Source organism: Onychomys torridus, unplaced genomic scaffold (genome assembly GCF_903995425.1).
Source record: "Onychomys torridus unplaced genomic scaffold, mOncTor1.1, whole genome shotgun sequence".
In the NCBI taxonomy this organism is placed as follows: domain Eukaryota; kingdom Metazoa; phylum Chordata; class Mammalia; order Rodentia; family Cricetidae; genus Onychomys; species Onychomys torridus.
Genome location: NW_023412695.1, coordinates 104,147 through 122,811, shown reverse-complemented (window position 1 = coordinate 122,811; position 18,665 = coordinate 104,147). Strand labels below are relative to the sequence as shown.

Sequence of the window (18,665 nt, the reverse complement as noted above, 5' to 3'; positions counted from 1 at the left end):
TGTGTAGCTTTGGTGCCTGTTCTGGATTTCACTCTGCAGACCAGGCTGGCCTGGAACTCATAGCGATCTGCCTGGCTCTGCCTCCCGTGTGCTTGGATTAAAGACATGTACCACCACCACCCCACAATTTCTTTTTCTTTAGATCTCTCAACAGCTTAGTCTTCTCCCATTGTAATCCCTTAGGCTAGTCTCTTTAGGAAGAAAGTATGGAGCTAAAAATTCTACTTTTTTTTTTAACAACCAAAACTTCAGACACCAACTCTCAACTGCTGGCAAGAGTATGGCCTGTGTTTCTTATCACTTATTCAAGGAATGCTTTGTGGCACTAAAACAAGTTTCCTATAACCTTTTATTTTTTGCTGCCTAAAGTTGCAGTTAAATGTGTATATAAGCTGTGAAGAAAACAATGAAGCAGAATACTGAAGATCATGACCACAACAACTCATGTGTGAATTTATTTCCTCATATTAAAAAGGTGGGGGTAATAAGTTTCATTTTGCTATGCTGTAGATTTTTTTCTCTGAATTTTGTTGTAGCTTTGGAGCGGAGCTCCACAGTTTACATTAGGATCCTAGCCACATTGTAAATATTTGTCTTTATACTACAGAAAAGTATAGACCTCACCCTCATCCTGGAAATGTGTTTTGCAATAGATGGAGACCTTTACAGTGAAGGAAATCAATTGAAGAGAACAAGAGACCATGTGGTGCTCAGACCCATTTGATTCATCTAACCAGAACTGCTATACAGGCTCCTGGATCACGGTGGAAGAGAGTCTGAAAAGAGTTTTATTTATTTTTATTTTTATCTTTATTATTACATGTTTTAAATTTCATACATCAGCCATGGGCTCCCCTGTCCTCCCCCTTCCTGCCCCCACCCCTACCTTCCCCAAAGCCCCTCCCTTCCATTCCCATGTCCTCCAGGATCAAGGCACCCATGGGGATTCATTTAAACCTGGTAGATTCAGTACAGGCAGGTCCTGTCACCTCCTTCCAGACTGAGCAATGTGTCCCTGTGTAAGCCCAAGATTTTAAACAGCCAGCTCATGCACTAAGGACAGACCCTGGTCCCACAGCCTGGATGCCTCCCAAACAGATCAAGCTATTCAATTGTCTCACTTATCCAGAGGGCCTGATCCAGCTGGGGGCTCCACAGCCTTTGGTTCATAATTCATGTGCTTCCATTCATTTGGCTATTTGTCCCTGTGCGTTTTGCAGTCTTGGATTCAACAATTCACGCTCTTGCAGACCTTCCTCTTTCGCGACAGTTGGACACCTGGAGCTACACCTGGGGCCTGGCTGAGGATCTTGGTATCCACTTCCATCAGTTATTGGATGAAAGTTCCAAAACAACTGTTAGGGTGTTTGGCCATCTGATCACCAGACTAGGTCAGATCAGGCTTTCTCTCAACCATTGCCAGCAGACTACAGAGGATATATCATTGAGGATTTCTGGGGACATATCCAGCACTGTGCCTATTCTCATGTGGTCTTCATTTATCATGTTCTGTTATTCCTCATTTTTCCTTTCTGTTCTTGATCCAGCTGGGATCTCCTGCTCCCCTAAGCTTTCTTTCTCTCAAATCTTGCCCATCATTACTCCCACTGTCGTCCAGGTTTTTCATGTAGATCTCATCCATTTCTCTGTCATTGGGTGATCCTTGGGTCTTTCCTAGGGTCCCCGTTTTCTAGGTAGCCTCCCTGGAATTGTGTAGCAGTCTAGTCATCTTTGTTTTACATCTAGTATCCTCCTATGAGTGAGTACATGCCATGTTTGTCCTTCTGAGTCTGGGTTACCTCACTCAGGATGATTTTTTCTAGATCCATCCATTTGCCTGCAAACCTCATGATGTCATTGTTTTTCTCTGCTGAGTAGAAGCACTCCATTGTTTATATGTACCATATTTTCTTTATCCATTCTTCAGTTGAAGGGCATCTAGGTTGTTTCCAGGTTCTGGCTATTACAAACAATGCTGATATGAACATAGCTGAGCAAATGCCCTTGTGGTATGATTGAGCATTCCTTGGGTATATGCCCAAGAGTGCTATAGTTGCGTCTTGTGGGAGATGGATTCCCAATTTTCTAAGTAAGCACCATATTGATTTCCAAAAGGCTGTACAAGCTTGCATTCCCACCAGCAGTGGAGGAGAGTTCCCCTTGCTCCACATCCTCTCCAGCATAAACTGTCTTCTGTGCTTTTGATTTTAGCCATTCTGACAGGTGTAAGGTGGTATCTCAGAGTCATTTTGATTTGCATTTCCTGGATAATTAGGGATGTTGAGAAATTCCTTAAATGTCTTTCAGCCATTTGAACTTCCTCTGTGGAGAATTCTCTGTTTTGTTCTATAGCCCATTTTTTAATTGGACTGTTGGTCATTTTGATGTCTAATTTCTTGAGTTCTTTATATATTCTGGAAATCAGCCCTCTGTCAGATGTGGAGTTGGTGAAGACCTTTTCGATTCTGTAGGCTGTCACTTTGTCTTGTTGACCCTGTACTTTCCTCTACAAAAGCTTCTCAGTTTCAACAGGTCTCATTGATTGATTGTTTCTCTCAGTGTCTGAGCTACTGGTGTTATACTTAGAAAGTGATCTCTGGTGCCAATGCATTCAAGAGTACTTCCTACTTTCTCTACTATCAGGTTCAGAGTAGCTGGATTTCTGTTGAGGTCTTTGATCCACTTGGTTTTAAGTTTTGTGCACGGTGACAGATATGGATCTATTTGCAGCCTTCTACACATTGACATCCAGTTATGCCAGCACCATTTGTTGAAGATGCTTTCTTTTTTCCATTGTAGAGTTTGGGCTTCTTTGTAAAAAAATTATATGTTCATAGGTTTGTGGGCTAATGTCAGGGTCTTCAGTTTGATTCCATTGGTCCACATGTCGGTTTTTGTGCCAGTACCAAGCTGTTTTTCTTATGGTAGCTCTATAGTAGAGCTTGAGGTCGGGGAGTGTGATGCCTCCAGAGGTTGTTTTATTGTACAGGATTCCTTAGGCTATCCTGGGTTTTTTGTTTTTCCTTATAAAGTTGAGTATTATTCTTTCCAGGTCTGTGAAGAATTGTGTCAGTAATTTGATGGGGATTGTGTGGAATCTGTAGATTGCTTTTGGTAAGATTGCCATTTTTACTGTGTTAATCCTACCTATCCATGAGCATGGGAGATCTTTCCATTTTCTGACATCTTCTTCAATTTCTTTTTTCAGGTACTAAAAGTTCTTGTCATATAGGTCCTTCACCTGATTAGTTAGCATAACCCCAATATATTTTATATCATTTGTGGCTATTGTAAAGGGTGGTGTATCTCTGATTTCCTTCTCTGCCTGTTTGTCTACTGTGTATAGAAGGGCTACTGTCTTTTTTGAGTTGATCTTGTATCCTGCAATGTTGCGGAAGGTTTTTATTAGCTGTATCAGTTCCTTGGTTGAATTTTTGGGGTCATTCATGTATACTCACATGTCATCTGCAAATAGAGAGAGCTTGACTTCTTCCTTTCCAATTTATATCCCCTTAATCTCTTTATGTTGTCTTATATCTCTGGCTAGAACTTCAAGTACTATATTGAATAAGTATGGGGAGAGGGGACAGCCTTGCCTTGTTCCTGATTTTAGTGGTATTGCTTTGAGTTTCTCTCCATTTAATTTGATGTTGGCTGTTGGCTTGCTGTAGATTGCCTTTATTATGTTTAGGTATGTTCCCTGTATTCCTGATCGCTCCAAGACCTTTATCATGAAGGGGTGTTGGATTTTGTCAAATGTCTTTTCTGCATCTAGTGAGATGATCATGTTGTTTTTTTCTTTGAGTTTGTTTATATGGTGTATTACATTGGTGTACTTTTGTATGTTGAACCACCCTTGCATCCCTGGGATGAAGCCTTCTTGATCTTGGTGGATAATTGTTTTGATGTATTCTTGGAGTCTGTTCACCAGAATTTTATTGAGTATTTTTGCATCAATGTTCATGAGGGAGATCGGTCTGTAGTTCTGTTTCTTTGTTGCATCTTTGTTTGGTTAAGAATCAGGGTACTTGTAGCCTCATAGAAGGCGTTTGGTAATATTTCTTCTGCTTCTATTGTGTGGAACAATTTAAAGAGTATTGGTATTAAGTCTTCTTTGAAGATTTGTTAGAATTCTGCAGTGAAACCATCTGTCCCTGGAACTGGAGTTACAGATGACTGTGAGGCAAAATATGTTTGCTGGGAATCAATCCCAGAGTATTTAGGAGAGCAGCCAGTCCTCTTAACCACTGAGCCATATCTCCAGCATATATATTCGTTCATTTTCTACACCTGTGACAAAAATTCCTGAAACAACAACTTGATAGATATATTTTGATTCATGCTTTCAGGGGTTTAGTACAAATTTCTATGACACACCATGTTTGGGAAAAATATCAGGACAGTATGAGTGCGTGATGGATGAGGAGTTTTCTTGGCTCTTTATAGATAGTAGATTGAAGGAAGAAGCACTGGGAACCAGGTACAATGTCCAAGGTCACTTTTACATTTTTCTACTGAAGCTGTGAGGCAATTGAATCTTCTATATATTCTAATAATTTCCTCCATCACCTGAGGACCAAAGCAAAATACACACCTGTGGAAGATGTTTATTTTTCTAACAGCAATAAGATGAGGCATGCTAACTGTTTTAATAGCATTTATTCTTGATGACTCTAAGTACCACACTATATCATATACATCCTGATCCCACTGCCAAGGCTCCCACAGACAGACCATGCTACAAACTATTGCCCACAAGCAGAGGTCCTAGTTTGGTTCCATTCAGGATTCCCACCTTTCAGTCTAGTGTCCATGTGTGGTCATCTGCCTCTGTGGGTTTTTCCATCATGATTTTGAGCCCCCCTCATAGAATCCCTCTTCGTTTTCTTCAACTGGACTCTCATTGCTCAGCCTGGAGCTGAAATGTGGGTCTCTGCATCTGCTTCTATCAGTTACTAGATGAAAGTTCTATGATGACAGTTAAGGTCACCAATCCATTTACAGGGGAAGGGCAATTCAAGTACCCTCTATAGTATCGATAGTGGTTAGCTGAGGGCATCCCTGTTGATTTCTGAGAAGTTCCCTAGCATCAGGCTTCGCCCTAGCCCAATAATGGCTTCCTCTATTGAGGTATCTCTTTTATTGCTCTCCCACTCCATCCCTCCACAAACTCAACCATCCCATTTCTTCATCTTCTTCTCCCCTTTACCACTGCCACTCCCAGTTTATCCAGAAGATGCATATATTTTCCCTTACCAGAGTGATCCATGAATCTCTCCTAGGGTCCTCCTTGTTACCTAGATTCTTGGAGCTGTGGGTTATATTCCAGTTATCTTTGCTTTATATCAAGTATCCACTTATGAGTGAATGCACATCATGTTTGTCTTCTGGGTCTGTATTACATCACTTAGGATGATTTTATTTCTAATTCCACCCATTTGCCTGAAAATTGCATAATGACATTTTTATTTTTACAGCTGAGTAATTCTCCACTGTGTAAATCCACCATATTTTCTTTATCCATTCTTCAGTTGAGGGGTATCCATTGTCTGGCTCATACAAATAATGCTGCTATGAACATAGTTGAACATATGTCCTTCTGGTATGAATGTGAATCCTTTGGGTATATGATCAAGAGTGGTATTTCTGGGAGATGGGAGTTTTCATTGGCATTGTTTTGAATCTGTTAATAGGTTTGGGGAAGCTAGACAGATCACAGTGCCGTGTTTCTACCATGCTCCCATCTGGACTGTCAATCATTGTTTCACAGATGGGGAGATTTCAGCATAGCATGGACCCCTGTAATGTTAGATATCCTTTATTATAGCATAGTAATTATACAAAATAATGAGTCTCATCATGGACGTATGTCCCTTACAAGGACAGGCTCAGTCATTATATCACATAGATATAAATCCAACATTTCCACATCCAGAAGATACCTGTAATTGAGGCTTATTCTTAATTATCAATGCCCAGTGTTAGCTTGGCTTAGTTTCTTGCAAGTTTTCCTTAACTTATTCTGACTATGTTTTTGCCTCTGGGAATTTCCTATTCTCTAACTTCTGTAAATCTTACTCTTACTCCCTTGCTCAATGTGTAGCTGGGTGGCTGGCCCATGGAGTCTTTCTTCTTCTCTGGCTCCAAGCCCCCTTCCCAGTTTTATCCTTCTGTATATACTCTGCCTGCCAGCCATGCCTATCCTTTCTCCTGCCTTGCTATTGGCCAGTTATTTATTAAACCATCAGAATATTTGTCATTTTCTTTGGGGACCTTTTCATCAACTCATGTCAACCTTTGTTCTGCCTTTCTCAGTCGCCTTCATTTTAATATGTTCATTTTTCTTCTCTCCTCATATCTTTCCCCTAACATGTTCCTTTTACAAATATGGCTCAAGTTGAAAATTCTTTTCAAAGTCTGTGTTTTTCAGATCATTCTTCAATTATGGAACTACAGAGAAAGCTATCAGACACTTTTGAAAATTAAACACAACTGGAGTTGATCAGTAAGTATGTGCCTATTACATATAAGATTCTTGGCTCTTAACAGTTGACTCTAGGTTCATAGTACATAGCATTTCTTATGTTGGAATATGATCTATTCATCCTTGGACACTCAATGGCCTTTATAATGGAGGATTTAAAAAAAAAACTTCTGACATCTGGGCTGGCAAATGGATTGTCTCACCTAGCCCTGTGTTTCTCAGCTCAGGGAATCCCATGGAAAAGGATACAGGAAGGGCATAAAAGCCAGAAGAAATATATGACACCTGGAGAAAAAGGCCCTCTAAATCAAATAATCAAATATCATATGAATTCAAAGAGACTGAAGCACTATGTTATAACTTTCAATTAAATATTTTATGATATTCATGATATGTGAATGAGTGGGTCTCAGATTCTCGTGATTTCTCTTGGCTATGTTTCTTTTTTGTTACCTTTGTCCAACTTCCATGTGATGTTCTTTTTTCTTATTTTAGTATATTTTATTTTGTTATGTTTTGTTCCTGTGAGTTAGAAACATGTTCTTTCCTACTGGCAGAAAGGGAGCAGATCTGCATGGAAGGGGAGGAGGGCGGGAGCTGGGAAGCATAGGCAGAAATGAAATTGTAATCAGGATCTATTGTATGAGAGAAGAACCTACTTTCAATAATATGTTCAAAAAAGAAAAGCAAAGATTTTTCTGGTATCTAATATGGTAACCATGTGATTATCTGTCTTTGATTCCATCTGTGTGATGTGTTACATTTACTGATGGGTATATGTGTAGCCATCCCAGAATCTTTGGAAAGACTCTGGTAAGTTTTCATATTAAACTCACAAATGGAAGATTTAAAGGGCAACAATGAATTAGTCATAGGAATACTTGTCCACGGACCCATTCTGTACGTATCACTGAACTTCAATACAGATAGAATAGCCATACCAAAGCCATGCAGCTTTGATTAGGGTTATACATTGTCACTGGTAATTACATTTTCTAACCTCTTGCACCAGAAAAAAAATGTCAGAGCAGAATATAGAAAACAATTTTCTTCATATCCTCTTTCATAACTCATGAATTCTATTACCTTGTCATCATTTAATATTACCTTTCTAAGTCTCGTTTCTAAACTTTTTTCCTGAAGATATACTTACATCTGTTTGCATATATACCTGTAGATAGCTAGTATCCCAGTACTATGGAAATCATGCGATTTTACATTTTCATTCTGAGTTTGTGTGACCTGGATTAATATCATCCCTCAAAAGTCCATCAATTTTCCTACACATTTTGTGATTTCATCTTTCACTGTATTCAATAGTATTCCATTTTGCAAATAACACAAAATTAATTATGAATTTATCTCCTTATAGTTATATAAGTGGCCCCTCTTTCCTTGTTATAGTAAACAGAACAGTCATTAAAATAGATGTGAAGCCAGGCAGTGGTGGTGTTCACCTTTAATCCCAGCACTTGGGAGGCAGAGACAGGCAGATTGCTTCAAGTCTGAGGCCAGTCTGTGCTATAGAGTGAGTTCCAGCAAAGGCACCAAAGCTATACAGAGAAAACTTGTCTCAAAAAAAAAAAGAAAAATAGATGTGAAAATGTCTCCAGAGTATGATATGATATTCTCTGGGAGTATGTCCTGGAGCAGAAGCATAATACCTAGGTCAAATACATTTCCTTTTTTTTCTGAATCTAAAAAAAAAAAATCTAACATGGCTGTATTCAATTCCTTCAAACTCTTTTGATGAAGCCAGAATTACACTTACACCAACACAGATAAGGACAGAACAACAACAAAGAAAATTACAAGTCAATTTCCGTGATAATGCTAAAACTCTCAATAAAATACTAGCAAACAAAACTCGGAATTATAAGACAACCCTCAATCATTTCAAATTGATTTTTGTATAAGGTGAAAGATAGTAATCTTATTTTTTTCTGTATTGGTGCAGGCTAGAGAAAGTGTGATGGGACCTGTGCTTCCTCATGCACTCTATCATGGCCAGACTCTATTTCAGTATTCAAGCAAGTAGAATGTAGTACTCAGAGCCATCTGTGAAAGCACCAAGCAGGAAAGATTCCCGGAGAGAATGAATGACACAAAAGGGCAGTGTTATTGAAAGGTTTCTGCAGGCTTCTTTGAACATCAGGTGGGCAAAGGGAAGACTTCAGGTTGAAGAGAGCAATGGGCCTCACACAATAGGATTGGATCATGTAGGCTGCTAATTCACCCACAAGGCAAGAGTCCCATATTCATTTCAGCAAATCTTAAAGACAAGGTGCTACCTAAATAATGATCTGCATTGACCATTTGAGGGTGTCAGGTGAGTAAACACCTGAATACCAAGCAAAACATCATCTGCATACTTAAAATATGCATAAATGACATTTATTCCTCATCCAGACTAAACCAAACCTGGATACAATAGAGTAATTATTAATGAGAACAAAGGGGCCAAATGCTGGAAAACACAATGAAGTGAAGCGATTGATGTTCACCAGCCACCAATTGTTACTATACAAAACAGTAATGCAGCCTCTTAAGAGTGAGGAGAGAGTGTAAAAAGCAAGAAAGGTAATGGCTAGGAGGAGAATGTTCTGGGTGACTCTGGATTCGGGGGAGATTCTGCTGGTAACATGAGTGCTGCGGATGTGTTGAACCCTCTGTTTGTGTCTGTAAAGAATGATAGTCATGGATCCACTGGACCAGGCCATGAGCACAGAAAAGAAGACTTCAGGGCACACTACCAGTGCTGCATAGAGTAAACCACCAATTTCATCCCACTCTACAATGGAGCAATATTCATAATCTCGTTTTCTTGTTTCATTTTTGTTATTCCTATGGACAAGTGTGTATGCAAAATAAATAAAATTTATGAACAAGTACATAATCCAGAGGAGGGAAATGTGGCAGCTGATGTTCTTCTCTACTGTGGCTTTATGATCCTTCCAACAGGACTTCCTGGGACTAATGGTCAAGGCCTGGAAGACACTCAAGAGGGAGGTGATGCCAATGGACACACTCCTACCAACTCCTTGAATATATACAAGAAGCTTGCATTCAGAATCATTCAAGAAATGCTTAAATCCAAAAAATGCAATAGTTTGGGGCACTCCTGAAGAGAGAATAACCAAGGTGTTGGCTGCCATTATATTCATGAAAATCAAGTCTGTGGGCTTTAATATGCATTCTCTACAGTAAAGGTCTAGATAGTAGAAAATTAGAGAGAAATTTCCCACAGTTCCAGTTGTAATTTGTGATAAGAGAATAATTATGATTGCTAGGTTCCAGAAGTCCATTCTGTGATTTTTAACAGTTTCCTTTAGTGTATGTCAGCAATATTCTTCTGGTAAAATAAGTACTGACAAATATTTACAGGCTACAGTAGATAAATAAGTCTTTATACCACAGAGTACTGAGGGACTGAAACAAAGGGTCTTTTATGCTCAAGTAGGTGTTGAAGACCAGCCCTGACCACTTCAAAAGACCTCATCCTCTAATGTTTGACAAGAGTAGAGACTATCCATGTACATTACTATGAGAATTTGTAATACCTCAAGATTTACATAATGATGGAAGGAGAGCCATCAAGTTTAATTGTAAATGAAAACATTCAGAATGATGTCACCATGTCTAATAATGAAAAATGACAGTCCACAGAAACAGATATAATGAAAGAATTCCTGAATATATTGATAAATTGTATATATATATATATATATATATATATATATATATATATATATATTTAAATATACCAATACTTAATGTGTACTTCATCTATGAATAAAAGATATGGAATGAGAAGTTAATAACCACTCAGAATATACCTATGGTCTTTGACATGGCCAAGATTCCATCTTGAATCAGGTAGAGCCATCTTTGGTTTAACATGAAACTAACTGTCCTTTTTCTATTCCTTCCATGAAAAATCTCCTGGAAAAATACTCAAACTCATTCTACAAACTGGAGGTTGAAATGTCTCAAATAACTGCATGTTTTTATCTTTTGTTATATTGCTTGATTGCTGTACTCACCACTCACACCTGCCAACTGCCAATCAGGTTATGCTTGTTCTGGTATGTTTGCCCTCATAAGCTCCCTCTAAAATGAAGTTGAGGAGGCTACAGTGTGAGAAAAGTTTCTCTCCATGTAGTAAAAGAATCTATTATATATATATATATATATATATATATATATATATATATATATATATATATATATGTATGTATATCTCCTCTCTGTTTGGACTATTGTCATACTTTTGTTCTTCACCCTGCAACAGACTTAGATGAGGATAAGTTATCAAAAACACAAAATGCATTAGAATGATGTTCATATGACAACTCACATCAAGTTAAAACATGGTTTCATAAATATCATACCACATAGACACACTCATGTGTGTACACTAACTTCAGGGCTTTTAGAGAGAAAGGAATATCCAGTATGATGAAATCTCACATAATACACAACAGCATAAAATAAGGCAAAAATGACAAGGGGAAGGACAATATATGATGAATGAAAGCTACTGAGGAAATGTTTAGGGTCTCTATTGAAACTCTATCTGGAATAATGATAGACCAATCTTCAGTATCAGAGTACAAATAATAGAAAAGATGACAGTTTGTTTTCAGTCCATCATGTCAGTGTTGTAAGAGTAAATTCTCAGCACACCATACTCTATTCCTTTTTGCACAAGTTGTCTGAAATGCTCTTAATTATGGTCATATCCCCTTGAAGAAACTGGCAGAAGCAGTTTTGAATGAGTGCCAGTCTGAACCATGCAGTCCCAGTATAGCACCAGTGCTCAATACAATCATCAGCCATGCAATGACAGTCAGTTGAACAATCAGGGGAACAGAATTGGCTATGGGTCTTGGGATCTGACCAGATACTAGCAGTCTCCAATTTTCCATTCACTAACACTGTAGAACACAATCAGTTTGGCCATAGCAGAATATAGAAAGTATTCTATTCAGTGAGGTAATGCAGTCCCAGTAAAATCACTAGCCTTCATTCTCTCTCAATGTCTTTTTTTTTACATATAGGTGTTAGAAATATACGTTTATGTGGGATGCATGTATGACCAGATCAGGAAATGAGAATAGGGCCAATATGGAAGATAGGAAAACATGAACAAAATAATGAAAGATAAAAGGATGAAAATACCAAACTTGAACTTCTTTGTAGATATCCAAGAACCTTGTAACTGGCCAGTACTCCTGAATGTAACTACCAAGACTGTGGAAAAGTTCTTACATCTGCTTAAGTAGAATAAATACAAACATACATGCTAATAACTCCAGTCCTAAGAATACTTTTGGTCTTAGTTACAATTTCTGTTGTTATAAAGAGACACTATAACTGTAGCACCACTTATAAAGGACAATATTTAGTTGGGGCTGGTTTACCATTTCAGAAATTTAGTTATTAACTCCATGGCAACATGGTAGCATAATTTGGTGCTGGAGAGGTAGCTGAGAGTTCAATATCTCGATATTCTGGGAACAGGAAGTGAACTGCCTCCCATACTGGGCATATCTTGTGTATTTGTGACAGATCTCAAACCTCACCCCCACAGTGACACATAACTCCAACTATGCCACCCCTACTCTAACAAGGCCACACCTGATAATGCTACTCCTTTTAGGCCAAACATGCAAACACATGAGTCTATGGGGGCCTTCCCTATTCAAACCACCACATTCCACTGTGTGGCCCCACTGTATTGTAACCATAACATAATGCAAATGTGCATTCAGAACAATTTTATGAATCTTCACAGTTTTTCACAGTCTCAAAAAGGTTTTGAAGTCCAAAGTTTGAAATATCCTCTCAGATTCTGTCTCTTAAACGTAATCCCCTATAAAAATCAAAATAAAAAAAATCAGATCATATACTTCCAACATATAATGTCACAGGATATACATTACTGTTCCAAAGTGGAGGAAAGGGAGGAGAGTGGAGGAATATTAGAACAAAGCACCATGAAAAAAACCACCAGGAGAAACTCTAAACTCTGTTTTTCCATGTCAACAGCTCCTTCGATCTCCAAGTCATTTTAGCTTTGTTGACTGCAACATACTTCTCTCTTTTAGGCTGGTTCCACACCCTGTATTCAGCTATTATTAGCAGATATACCACAGCAATGCCATCTCTAAAATTTTGGGGTCTGCAAGGCAATCGATGATTCACTTTCACAACTTCACAATATGTTCTCACTGGGGCTCCATGTAGGGACACCCCTGTAACATGCCTGGCCTCATTTGCTTTTCTTAGTCACAGGAGGAGTGAGAATCCATAATCACTTTCTTCTATCCTTGAATATAAAGCCAGGATCACATGGTCATAGCTTCCAGGTTCTGCTGCTTGCTATGGCTGGAACATATCCCCTTCTCAAACAGCATCTTCACCAACTTTATATTTTCAAAATTTTCCTTTACTCCTAATCCTGGATGTAATGAAACTGGCTCTGAACACCAGGCTGGCCTTGAACTCAGAGATCTTTCAATTACATCTTCACCAGCTTAATATTTTTGATGGTTTCCTTCATTGCCTAAGCTTTGCTGATCTGGAACTTTCTATGTAGGCAGACAAGCCTGATGTCAAACTCAAAATCTACCAACCTCTGCTTTTCAGTGCTGAAATAAACATTGTGAACTTCCACACCTGGCTCTAAGATTTTTAATTACTTTTTACAAGTTGGAAACTTACATGGGTGTGATGTTGCCCTGAGGTAACCACTATCCTTATTACATTTCTTCTTCTATTGATCTCCTTGAATGCAGGACTTACTCCTTTCTACATCCTGGTACTCCTTTTCTCTTCAAATTGTACATTTTGTATTTTTTCTTCCTTAACTTGCTCCTTTTAATTAAAGAAATCTGCACATCAGTGAACACTAATAGCTACAAGATTGTCAACACCACACTATTATGCAATACACTCTGGCAAAGATATTAAACAAAACTTTTAAATTTAGGGTCAGAAAAACTTTTCCAACAAGGGCAAACAGCAGTCACATTCTTCACCAAAATATCACAAGACCTCTCTCTAAGCCACATACTAACATTCTTCCCTTCTGAAAACTCTTGTGGCAGGCCTCTACTGTTCAAATCATCCTCAGCACCACTGTCTTCAATGATCCTATGACAATGAACCATTAAGCCTGGCTTAAAGCATTCCATTCAACTTCTTTTCTAATCCATAGTCCCAAATTCCATATTCCTCCAACTAAAAACAAGGTGAGGCCTTTCAGAGCAATACACCATTCCCTGATTGCAAATTCTGTCTTAGTTATGGATGCTATTACTGTGAAGACACACCAGGACTATGACAACACTTGTAAATTTAAAAAAAATAATAATTAGACATGGCTTACAGTTTCAGAGGCTTAGTCAATTATATTTGTGGCAGGAAACGTTAGGGTACAGCAAGATGTGGAGCTGGAGAGGTAGCTTAGAGTTCTACATCTTGATCCACAGGCTACAGGAAGTGAACTGTGTCACATTTTTGTCATAGCTTGAGCCTATAGAAATCAAAGCCTGCCTCCACAATGACACTATTCCTCCAACAAGACCACACATGCTCTAATATTTTGCACCTCCTAGGACTGTTACTCCCTATAGTCCAAAATATGAAACCTCATGGGTTTTGGGGGAACATACATACCTATTCAAACCACCCCAACAACCAAGGTAAATTTCTTTTTCACACAGAAGAAATTTGAAGTTTATTATCCAATAGTAGTCTTGGGAGCATCAACATGCATATCATCAACATGGGCTCAGTATCAGCCCATGATCACTTAATCAATATGAACATCATTGTATTCCCCACACATAGATTTATTTTTAATCTCATACTATTGATGTTTGTGTGTCTAATGTGTTCCAAGTGACTGCTCAGTTGGGAAACTCCCATGCAATGTATGATTATGAGATTTAAGTGCATAAAATGAAAAATATAAATCACAAACAAAAGGAGAAAGCAAATGTGGTCTAATTTTTTTTGGTTGATTGGCAGCTGACATCTGCAAATGAAAGTCAGAAATCACAGTTTGAAACCAGTTTCCCAACAAATGCCATCTAATTTTGAGAACACTGATACTGACTAATATGTGAATTTATTCAATTGTTTGTCAGGAGAGTATAAAAAAAAGTTCTTTGTTTAAGCTATTGCTGCTTCATATGATAATCATATATATAGGAAATATGACATCATTTAGGATACACAACGTTCAACAGTGAACACATGAAAATACAATATCCCTGGTTGCTTGTCAAGGCTCAACCTACCTGGCATTGTTTCCCTGCTGAGGTTCCAGGTACATTTCTAGGGAGTTGATGTCAATGGTCCTATCATGCTGCATCTGTGAGGATAGAAAACATTACAAGTATTGACACGATGCTTCATCCAAAGACCTGATTGGCCTTGGGGACTCTTTGACTGAAAAAGACTAAGAGGTGTCTGTACAACATCCTTTAGAATTCAATATTTTGGTGTCCACCTGCAATCAGAGTAAGGAAGGAAGAATAAATTTTAAAGAAAAGAACTAGTGACCAATGACCACCACAGTATGAGACCATATCAGTGCTCAAATATATGAGGTCATTCTGCCCAATTATGCTAATGCATATTTGTATTCACAACCATAGAACACTGCACAGGAAAGTACAGAAGTTGCTGGTCACATCCAGTGAGCTACAATGTTCACTCTAGTAAATATTCACTTAATTTTAGTTGTTAAGAATTGAGTGTATAATAGCAAATAATTTTTTATAAGTTAAATGCACATATGGCAGATAGCAATGACAATTTGTTAGTCACCACTATCCTATTACTTTGACACTTGATCTTTTTAAATGTATAATGAGGACACTGTCATTATAAGACCTTAAAAACACTGAAGATAAATGACTCTTTAAATCCAACAGCTGTTTAGAAGCAGAGTGGATACAGAAAGGTCATGAACACAGGTGGTTTGACACAAACACAGTCGCCTCAGTTTGTGGTCACAAAACCCTGAGTGATGTTCTCAATCACATTTAATTCTTAGATGCAGTTTGTGTTCCCCACCTGACATTTTTCACATTGTTGGTATGTAATTGTATGCTTTTTATTCTATCTTTTTTATTTGAGAGGACTTGAGAAATGGCTAAATAGTAAAGAATGCTTACTGCTGTCCAGATGACCTGGGTTTGGTCCCCAGCACCCACGTGGTGGCTCACAATTACCTGCAACTACAGTTCCAATGGTTGCCTACACCTTCTTATTGAGGTCACTGGATTCTCATAGTGCACACAAATACATCAGGCAAAACATTCATACACACACACACACACACACACACACACACACACACACACAAAATGAAAATAGATAAATAATACATCTTTTTAAAAATAAGATTTCACTTCAACATGAATATGCCCTCTACAGGGAAATGACAAATTCAAATAAGTTTTCAAGATTTTAAGAATATACAGTTTTCTGAGTGTTGTTTGAAATGAGAGAAAGTTACTCTATCTCACAGTTCATTATCACAAAAACAAGATATACCTGTTGTTCCACCAGAAATATGCATTGTTATTATGGCAGAAGTAAAGGAATATTGTGGCAACTATCAATGAATTACTAACATTACTCTGTACACAATGCAATTTGAAATACTAACTTGTGATTAACAAATAACAGCATGAGAAGAAAATTATGTCACTAAGACAACTGACTTCAAAGTCTACATATATTTGCTAATATTCTTCTTGTTTTTAAGTCAGGTATCACTATGTAGCTCTGAATATATGGAACTTACTATGTAGATCACAGTAACATCAAAATCACAGAGACCTGCCTGTCCCTGCTTCACAAATGATGAGATTAAAGGATTGTAGCACCACAACTGGATTATTTGATAATTCTTATATTGATTTATATAGCATAATGAAATTCATGATGCATTAAAATAGAGGTGGCAAATGTGAGATAATAAATAATAATGAGAGATAATTTTTAGATATTGTCCAAGGAGATATAGCATTATTGTGGATAAAAATTATCTGAGTGGTACAGCCCAGGTCTGCAAAGCACAAGGCCCTATGTTTTATTATCAACAAGAATAAACATTGATGATAGGTATTGAATCAAGTTCTCCATATCATCTGAATAAGAATAGTTCAAAAGAGATACTCAGGACATATATGCTCCTCTTTGTAATTGCCCAATATTCTATCATCCATTCCATTTTACATTATCATGTACAAGAAGGAGAGTTTTCAAATCAGTCATTTTACAACTAGCCATTCAATACAAAGTTACTACTGCCTCTATATCCAGATAATAAATGTAGTGTCACATATAAATACTTGTTTAACTCCAGAAACATATTTACGTACTGCACTTATACAGGGTTCTGTGCTTCTTATATTTCTATTTTAATGTCCACTATGGGCATGACATGATGATAACTCCATATTTAATAATACTTCAAAGAACATCAACACTTCATGCAGTGTAAGATAAAATAACACACTGACTTATTACCATAGTTCTTCATAACTTTCAGAGATGCAGGTGATATCCTAATGTACCCAGAGTACATTCGGGGACTTATATTACAGTAAGAATCAACAGGAACTGGTACATGGTTAGGAACACCTCTATATCTCTCAGTAACTTCTTAGTTATGGAATTAATAATTCTTATGCCTTTCCTTTCTGTTCCATGGAGTTTATTCTACACCAAATTCCCATTATCAGAAATAAGCACTTACCCTAGTCTCTCTCCTTTGCTGGATCTTCCACCAGAAGTGAAATACTAAGTACTCACCTGGCTTTAGCATCTGCAGCATTGTGGGGTCATTGGGCAGATGCTGATTGTTAAGAAGGGAGTCAGGTCACACCTGAGGTAGAGGTCTGTGACCTCCCCTCCCTACACAACTGCAGTTTTCATTTCACCTGCCAAGGCAATGATAGTATTGACTTTGGGAGACAAAAGAATTCATAAAATGTTTCCAGATATTGATTAACAAAGATACTAAAGAGTTCCCTTCGAATATCTCCACAGAGACAAAGAATTTTTATGAGGCTTTGAGTTTTCCTGATGCATGAAGGCTGATCAAATCTTCTGTGGAAGGTGTTAGAGTCTTTGAAGTCAGTTTATTAATAAAATTAGTGAATAGTGAAGTTTCTCTGTCTCATTGGATACAAGTTCCACTGACTACTTGAGCAGAGGTTAAATTAGTTTTTTTCAAAATGTAACAAGACTTCACCAGAGGAAGCACCACTTCACATGCCAACATGCCTAGAAATCTGTCAAGGCTCCACATATGGATAAAGAGCTACAGGTAAATGTACAGATAAAGGGATAATCAGTCTTCCCTAGGGATGTGTCCCTTAATTGGTTACTCAATACCATGTTGTCAGCCCTAAAATAGATACATACAATCAACAGTAAATGAATTTGGCAAATTATCAAAATATATGTAAACATATATAATTAAATTGGCTATAAATTTGAGATTGCAAGGGAGAACTTGGAGTAGGGAGAGGGAGGGGAGGAAGTGATATAAATACAGTACTCATACATGAAATTGTCAATAGAGAGTGATGCCTGTGTGACTAGAATAAAAGATGGGAAGTTAGAGAAAACAACAGAACACAATGGAAGTGGGCATTTAGTATAATAGGATGTAGCACATAAATGGAGAAAAAGATATGGAGTGCAGAAAGAATCAATTAAAAAGAAATATTCACAAAGGTTTTATATGAAACCTTATCATATTGTAAACCAATTGAAAATAAGAAGAAAATATTTTAAAAACAAATCTTATGCACACAAGTATAAACCACTGTTGGCCTACCAACTTGAACACTATCATAAAGACACAACAGAGTGTCTAGGTCATTAGCCCAAGAGAGCAAGAGCAGAGTGTGCCCAAGATTACTTCAGAGATGCTTAGTGTATCCTCATATTTTTCAGATGTTGGTCTCTGCATGGGATTTATGAATCTATTAGAAGCTGTGCTTCCCAAGTCCTAGGGATAACAGACGACTTTGGGAGGATGACCTGTGGCATATACTTACATCTGTTTGCTATATTTTGATTACATATTCACATAAAATGGTCAGAAGTGTAGTGGATAGCCATCCCAGCATTGGCCTGCAAGTTC

At 37.8% G+C, this 18,665-nt stretch overlaps 1 protein-coding gene across 1 annotated transcript; it reads right to left on the bottom strand.

The window, feature by feature from the left end:
* Positions 1–8,856: 8,856 nt before the first annotated feature.
* Positions 8,857–9,798, bottom strand: LOC118575771 (vomeronasal type-1 receptor 4-like). The gene has a single exon (XM_036176174.1). The coding sequence runs from the start codon at positions 9,787–9,789 to the stop codon at positions 8,857–8,859; it is 933 nt and encodes a 310-aa protein (XP_036032067.1). The 5' UTR covers positions 9,790–9,798.
* Positions 9,799–18,665: the final 8,867 nt, after the last annotated feature.

What these genes read in the sequence shown, in the direction of transcription:
- LOC118575771 (XM_036176174.1), bottom strand. Translation starts at nt 9,789, where the DNA reads ATGGACTTCTGGAACCTAGCAATCATAATTATTCTCTTATCACAAATT.